Source organism: Bolinopsis microptera, chromosome 8 (assembly GCF_026151205.1).
Source record: "Bolinopsis microptera isolate Bmic1 chromosome 8, MBARI_Bmic_1.0, whole genome shotgun sequence".
Taxonomy (NCBI): Eukaryota; Metazoa; Ctenophora; class Tentaculata; order Lobata; family Bolinopsidae; genus Bolinopsis; species Bolinopsis microptera.
The window spans coordinates 1,341,057-1,349,422 of NC_087079.1; the positions used below are offsets into that span (position 1 = coordinate 1,341,057).

The window sequence follows — 8,366 nt, forward strand, 5'->3', positions numbered from 1 at the left end:
TTATGCTTCATATCTCGGTCATCTGAGAAGCTACAGTTCTAATCTTTTCAGGACAAACGTAATTCGAATGGCCAAACACAATTCAATAAAATTTAGCTTGATACGACTATCCAAACTATCAAATAAATGCAAAAAATGAACCTTAATTTGAAAAAAATGAACTCGAATATTTTTCGATTTGACAAATTCCTCGAACCAGTGGTGGTAGTACTTGTCATAAAGTCATACCAAAAAGAATTATTTCAATTGGGCACTCAGCGACTGAGCTATTAGGGCCAACGTATGTCCACTGACTTTTGGCCCACCCTGTACTTTCACCACTTAGCGCATACTCAGGGCCGTGCACAGGATTTTTGAAAGAGGTAGGTGAGCAACCGGCGCGAATCGCCGGATCCGAATAGAATGCCGCGAGCGAAGCGAGCTGGGGCAGGGGTCCGGGTCTGGGGGTGCAGCCCCCGGAAAATGTTGTTACTTAATTAGGCGCTAAACCAACAGGATATTATCAATACAGCTTATAACATTCTAATACTTTCCAGAAGGTTCAAGAGTCAAGACAGTTGATAAAACACTCGGTGATATGTAATGTCCGTATTGGAACATTATTTATTTAATTAGTTGCATTGTTTTATGAATCTGGGGAAAAATTTTGAAAATTTGTAGTGTTCCCGTTTGTTGCGACAAATGTAAACTATTTGGTACTAACTACTAGTTCGTGATATCCACATTTCTGATGACCCCTCTAGCTTTTCTGATACTAGTTAATGTTTTGATGTGTTTGATGTCATTCAATCTTTTTACGAACATTTTAAAAAATCATTCCTTACAATTTCATGTTGCTTTACATTGTAAAAATGCTAGGTTCAAATTTCAAAAAGGGGGAGGCGACCACCTGCGTCGCCTCCCCCTGCGCACGCCCATGTGACGGCTGCCAGACTTTGGGGCCGGAGTGATATGATCCACCATATACGTCATCAATAAATTAACATGCAAGCTTGAAGCTTGTGGCGTATAATTATTGATGTGATCCATGGATTGATTATAATTGACCTAGAAATCGGCTAGATCTGGGGTAGAGTTCATATGACAACTCAAAACGCAACCAAAGCAGTACCAGTGTCAGTTGGACAATTCTGGTCAAAGAAATACTTAATCACACTCAAAACATAACTAAAGGTGTCTCCTTTCTTAATAAACTAATGGTAGACATTTGTTTTCTATCACCGAAAGTATGATGCAACTTTGGGGAAATATCTTTGGAGCGACATAGAATGTCCAGTCAGCAATCCAATTGTTGTGTTCTGCGAGGGTGTGAAGGTTCCTGTTGGTAATTTAAGGGATTTGTTCTTCTGGCAACGCCAAGCAGAGGAGAGAACGGTGTCATCATATTTCTTGCTGCTGTAGATATATCCGTCAGAATCAAGCACCTGTTGACATCCTCTGAAACCGTTGAGGAACTTGGAGAAGGTAGGCATGACTGTTGATAGAATGCGATACTACTACCTTCTATCACCCAATATTTATACCTAGAAGACCAGATCGGCTCACTCCCCTTGCATGCCTTTGACACGTACGTCTCACATCCCTTGATACGAGAACCCCCCTTTAGCAAGAGCTCCCGTCCCTTATGTGATCTACGAGTCGAGCAGTCAGATCATGTTTACTTCTTAATGTACAGCTATGATTTACAGAATTGACATGTAAACTCTACCCCAGATCTAGCCCATTTCTATGTCAATTAAATTCAATCCAACGATCACATCACTAATTATACGTCACTAATTAGTGACGTGATTTGACCCCTCTTTGGGGGCCGGATCAGTTTCCGGTCCCAAAGTCTTCCAGCGCATGTGACAGCCTACTTCTATAAATTCTTGCCTTATAAGTTATAATTTCTGGGTTCGTTGACCAGCTTTTAAAGTTTAAACGTGTATGATTATAGTTGTACAATTAAGTAACAGTGCAGCCGTTTCCTATCCCTAATCGTATTCATAACCTTAAATTTAGCTCTAGCCTTCACTTTCACTATAAACCTTATATTATTCTACTTGTGCTCTCAGGCTCTGGAATCAGGACAGTGCCTACCATTACCACCATATATCTTCAGCTGTCACCAATGCATGATTACGTGACTAATTGTATTTATCTTATCCTCGTAAATGTTCCGTTAGTATTAATTTTTAATTGTTGTTATTTACCTGCAGATTTGATCATATCTAGACGCTTCTGTTGCTGGACTCGTTGAGAGCGCCTCTTTTTGCGCTGCAAAATGTCCTGATCCACTCGGAGTGAGGTTATTGGCACTAGACCCTCACTTCCAAACACGTTCCTCACCTGAGGTTATATTAACTAATTAGATAATTAGATGATTAAATAGTGTCTTAGTGCAGTGGTAACTCAAACTCAAAGTGGTACTGGTGACTCTCTATTGTTGTTTAATTGCGATTCCGATCAGCACAATATAAGGGGGGAATGCAACGTCAATTAATGTCAATTAATGTCAATTAATGTCAATTAATGTCAATGTCAGTTTTGCAAAATTTTGGAATACTGACATTAATTGACACGATATTTTTCGACCAGAGATTATGTAGTTCTACCATATTTTTAGCACTTTAGAACGTTTATATCATCAATTTATTCACTACTATCACATATGGAAATGTGAAATGTGAAAAAAATTCAGATCATTAAACAATAAAACTAAAATAATACGGTTTCCCGAAATTTAATTTTCTTAAATGGGCGTGGCCATCCAAGGGCGTGGTTCTCAACATCATTAGAACTTAAAACCCACATTAAGGCCACAGGGGGGGGGGGGGTCCGAGGTCAATTTTGAGATTTTGAGATATGTTGTAGAGCTCGATCTAAATTTTCAAATGCTTTTGTCCTTACCGAAAACAAAGTTTCCTATTTGAAGATATCGCGCGTTGAATTTTGAGGTTTACCTGTAATTCTATTGTAAATGAAAACTTTAAATGCAATTGTGTTCAAAATCTATCTTCTTTTTCAGTTTATGACTTAGAACCTTGTAACTTGGCAACAATGTTCTTAAAGGTATTTTGAGTTTTTGTTATGTAACGATTTATGATATCTTGCTCCAAAGCTGAGATATGAGGTTAACCATGAGTGAGAATTACAAAATTTACAAAATTTAAAATGGTTAACCTCATAAAAAGAGTTAGGAGCAAAATTACAACAATCGTTACATAACAAACTTTGTAATTTATGTCAGGATCATAAGTTCCAAATTTGAGGTGAAATGGATAAAAGCTCTAGGAGAAGATAGGTTTTTGAGGTGGTAAATAAATTGTTCAGGAGAGTCAAAAGACTATGATTCTGAGAAAATATGTTAACCTCAATTTTCCAACAAATAAAGGACATATAATAGTTCTGTTCACATTGGATGGCCAATTGATACCCATTGATAAGTTTAACTTGTGATGAGAGCAACAAAATGTTAAGAACTGGTTATTTGTGAGGTTAACTGATTAAAATGGCAATAGTTAACCTCAATTTTACGACAAACTAGGCGCTCTGGGGGGCTAAAGATGGTGTGCAAGCGTCAGATAGTACGTGGTCTGCCAACTGGCAAAAAACGTTTTTTCGACCTCGGACCCCCCCCTGTGGCCTTAAACGAAATGCCTTCATGACATTTATATTTGAATAATGAATCTTAAACAGCTAACATTACTCCTTCATACTAAAAAAACCGATTCTAGATATTTAACCTGTATTACTTGTACTTACTTGTACTTGAAAAGGTCTCCTCCTAGTCGTTGGAGTGGCCTGCACCACAAAGTAACTCCTTTCTCCGGTGTATTAGACCTCTCCAGTGAACCCTGTCTGTAGCTTGTTGTTCTGCATCTTCTATCGTGATGTTATCGACACCTGTGAAGATTGCTGCATCCTCCCGGACACATGACAACCAGTTTTTCCGAGGTCTACCTCTTGACCTTTTACCATGCTTTGGGATCCAGTGCAGAAGATAGTTGGGTATTCTTTCTTCTGGCATCCTCACCACATGGCCAAACCATCGGAGTCTAGCTGCTCGTACGAAAGTATCTACAGGGGCGATGTTAGCCCGCTTAAGTACATCAGCATTAGATACATGATAAAACCATTTTATTTTCAGGATCCTCCTGAGACATCTATGATGGAACACCTCAAATCTTTTCATCTGCGTCTGTGTGGTATTCCATACCTCACTTCCATAAAGCAGTATAGTGAGAACAGCCGCTTTGTAAATCCTGATTTTAGTTGGAGTCTTGATGTTGCGACTGTACCATATACTGCTGAGCTGATAGAATGCCCCAGAGGCCTTTTGAATTCGAGCTGAAAGTTCTTTGTCAATTGTTCCATTCGCACTGATGATTGCACCCAAGTAAGTGAAATTGCTGACCTGCTGTATTGGGAGACCTTCCACATTGATGTCCATAGTGTCGTCTTTAGAATACGGCCTCTGCGATGCACTTTTGCTGACAACCATGCTCTGTGTCTTGCCAGCATTAATCTTCAGACCCGCATAGGCACTGTATTTGCAGAGAAGGTCAGTGGTTTCCTGCAGCCCCTCTTTTGAGTTATCTAACATAGCCATGTCATCAGCGTAATCAGTGTCCAAAAGATGTTTCTCTTCTACCCCGGGGGCTGGCAGCTGTAATAAAGCCCCTTTGCTAATGACCTTGTTCAGTTCCATAAGGTATGCCGAAAAATTCAAACAAAAGTTGAAGACTGGTGGTCCCTGTATATCACCTTGCCCAGTACCCGAGTTGACATCAAACCAACCTGTAACCTCTCCATTGACCCTAACAGCACTAACTGTGTGAGTGAAGAACGCCTTCATAATTCTAATGTACTTGTCAGGTAAGCCGTAGTGCTGCATACTTCTCCAAATGAACTGCCTGTCAATTGAATCAAAAGCTGCTTTGAAATCAACAAAATTAATATACAGAGGGATATTATACTCAATGCATTGGTGTATAATACAGCGGAGTGAATAAACCTGGTCAATACATAACCTGTATAAGAAACCAATAAAATATGGGCGTGGCCGGTGTGGACCGAAGATGGAAGAGTTGAAAGCTGAAATTTGTTTTGTGGTCTTTGAACCTAAGGATCAACAGATAAGAACATACTCATAATTATTCAAGGACATTTTGTTTTTTTGAACCGGTCTAACTTACAGAGACGTGAATATCTTGAATATTTATCGAATAATGATAATCTCAAATTTCTAGACAAATTAATGTCAATTAATGTCAATTAATGTCAATTAATGTCAATGTCAGTTTGGGGTTTTTATGGAATACTGACATTAATTGACGTTGCATTCCCCCCAATATAACAATGGAAATTCTCCCGATAAACTAAATAATTAATCTAAATTATCACGACAATTTCATGGTATTGCTTGACAGATTCATGTCTCCAGTTCGTTTTCTGAAGTAATCAAATTCTGTTACAATCCTTGCTTTTCAATAAAAATGTATCTTATTTTCCCCCTAGATTGTAGTCATTATGGACCGCAGAAACTTCTCTGAGTAATCAACACGTCAATTTGGATCACGTGAGAAGAGACGAGAAAGAGGAAGTAGAAGGATGGCGGTAACGGAGTTTAAGAGCCTGCTCGGAGATGTGGAGAAGATAGGTCCCCCGATCAGATGGCTAGATAAATCAATAGCAGCGGTCCTGATACTAGCAACAATATTCGGCACAATTGGCAACTCTCTCTCCATTGTATTCTTCACAGCTGAAGCAGTTAGGAACAGAAACAGTTTATACTTTAAGAGAGTGTACCAGGTTATCAACATGGTGGACCTGTTGACTTGTATCTCCTTATTCCCTGTTATCGATGCTTTTATTGAGGACCCCGGCTACCCAGACTTCAGTTCAAAAAGCCCCATATTCTTTGGGAACAGTGTGTTCTGCACAGTGTGGGGGATGCTGTGGGAGATCCTCCCCTCCTTCTCAGTCTACCTAGTAGGGGTGTTGTGCATATCTAGACTTGTGCTCCTCACTTGGAAGCGAGCAATAATGGTACCCTCCATAGTGTACCTCTTCATGGCTACATACCTTCTGATAACCGTCAGTGTAAAGATCTTCCTCCTGATGACGTATGATGACATGGACTACGAGGCCATGTCACGCTACTGTTTCCTGGTGTCACATACTGACGAGTATTTCGCACAGAACGAGATAACCACACTAGCAATCATGATAAGTCAGCTGGCACTGCCCATTATCCCTGTCACTGTCTGCTTTGTAATCACCATGGTCATACTTTTAAAGGACAGAAACAAGATACCAAACACTAATCGAACCTGCCCGCAGCGCCAAGCTGCAATAACCGTCACCATGGTAACATTACTCTACATCTTGTTTAACATCCCGGTAGTGGTTAATTTCTCCTTCTTCCTCTGCCACCTGATCTACACGGAGGGGAAATTGGAGTTCGTTGAGGTGTACTCTAACCAATACTTATTCTACTACGCCTGGCCCTCTGTCTACGTGGTGTGTGTCGCTATTAACGCAGCGCTTAACCCCTGTGTACTCTTCTGGAGGATGAAGAGGTACAGGACATTTGTAGTGAACGTTGTAGAGGGCGAATTTCGCGGCAATCCTCATGTGTTGAGCAAGCCAATTGAACCACGGGAGAGGAAAGTACAAGTTGAGACCCGCTTGTGAATTAACAGATAAAGGATGAAGGGACCTTAGAAAAAGTTTTTTTCTCGTGCAAATCCTTTTATTACATTAATCGTATAAACCACTTTAGTGAAATCCGCAAAGTTGTATTTCATTCGCGCGCCGAGATATCCAGCCAAAACAATTTGAACCTGTGACGTCAATTATGTGAGTTGCTCTGATCCGCGCATATAGAAATACAGGTAAAATGAGCGTGCGGGCCGACTAAATTACTAATTAAGAATAAATTAACAATTTACGATACTAACGAGCCTATAACCAATGGAGAGGAGACTTTTTATGACCGGTTGAAAAAAGAATTATCACCCTACGATAACCATGAGCCGAGATACACCTGGAATAAGATTGAAGTCACACAGAAAGGCATGTAAATTATGTATATTTATAGCTCCCAACGTAACACCTAGCAACTCCCTGTTTCGTACCACAGTTGATATATCAACATGTCATATCAACACAACACGGTCCTAATAAAAATGGATCGGGTAGGTATGAAATGCATGTCTTCATTCCAGTTGGACAAGCACCAAGCACCAAGCTTTTAAGTTCTAACTCACTATGTGACACTACTTATAACGTAAGCAAGATTTGCAACTATTACACCAAGCAATATTATACCAAGCATAGCAGACGAACACATCCACATTCGTTACGCTTTACACTCAAGTCACAGCAAACTAAAACGGTAAATTATAAATGAGTGTACAACTAAAGGCCGGTACATGCGCAGTACGTGCGTACTCAGATAGGACTAGAGGCGCCAAGGGCCAGCTAGTAAAATGTCTTCTACTACATCATACATTCTTTTTAATTGTGTCCATATCGGGTTTCAAACAAGTCAAAACAAAATAGCAGTTTGTGGTTTAGTTAGCGGATGCTACTTATCTTAGCTATTTATAAATAGAAATGCCTACTACAACTACAAAAATGAAGAAAGCCTTTCTGAGTTACATTTAACTATTATTATTAAAGAGAATTATTCGTAACTTAGACTAATTCAGTGCAACCAAAGATACCGCTCTCGCAAACGCCAAAGGTAACACGACGTAATTAAAACAGAACAGGACAAAATGTTGACACGAGCAAAGGGTGCGCGCGCACGTTGGTCTTAACACATAAGTGACGTCACAGCCCAAAATTGCTATCAGCCAATAGGAGCGCGGCGTGATATTGCACGAATTATCGATTTCACAGTCCGGCGTATTTTTGGAGTCTACACACTTTCACAGGACTTAAACGCGAATATTTGGAAGTAAATTCTAAGGTCCCCTCATCCTATAATGAAACTATCTGTTTTTAAACTATGGAAACCTATTGCTATGGCAACCTGCTAAATTATTTCTTTGTAAAACAGTGTGTTTGGTTCAGAATGGTAATACTATCAACCAATAACTATTATTCATTAATGATAAGCAGATAGCTGCTTATCATTACTACTTTGTGTAGCTTTTCAACGAAAGACGGTGTGAAGAATTTTTCCTGCTGTTTTGATGCTGTTTGTACATTTGGCTAATGTTTTTAATCTTTGGATTTTTAATAGGAATAGCGGGAGAAAATCAGTCTTGTTTTGTGCTGAGCTGTTATAAAAATGAATTTCATAATATCTTTGTTGTGATTCAAACTCTGTGATTCAATGTGGAACCGTGAAACAGTGTGAAAGTGCTACC

The 8,366-nt window shown here is 39.6% G+C and overlaps 2 protein-coding genes across 3 annotated transcripts in view; one reads left to right on the top strand and one right to left on the bottom strand.

Annotated features, from left to right (window-relative positions):
- LOC134819101 (uncharacterized) overlaps positions 1-8,366 on the bottom strand; it is a 37,285-nt gene that overhangs the window by 23,108 nt on the left and 5,811 nt on the right. For both annotated transcript variants that reach the window (XM_063828871.1, XM_063828870.1), the window contains one exon: positions 2,196-2,331. In XM_063828871.1, coding sequence (XP_063684941.1) covers positions 2,196-2,331 — 136 coding nt within the window. The remainder of the gene's footprint in view (positions 1-2,195; positions 2,332-8,366) is intronic.
- Positions 1-8,366, top strand: part of LOC134819102 (uncharacterized) — an 82,844-nt gene that overhangs the window by 13,249 nt on the left and 61,229 nt on the right. The gene's annotated exons all lie outside the window — the stretch shown is intronic.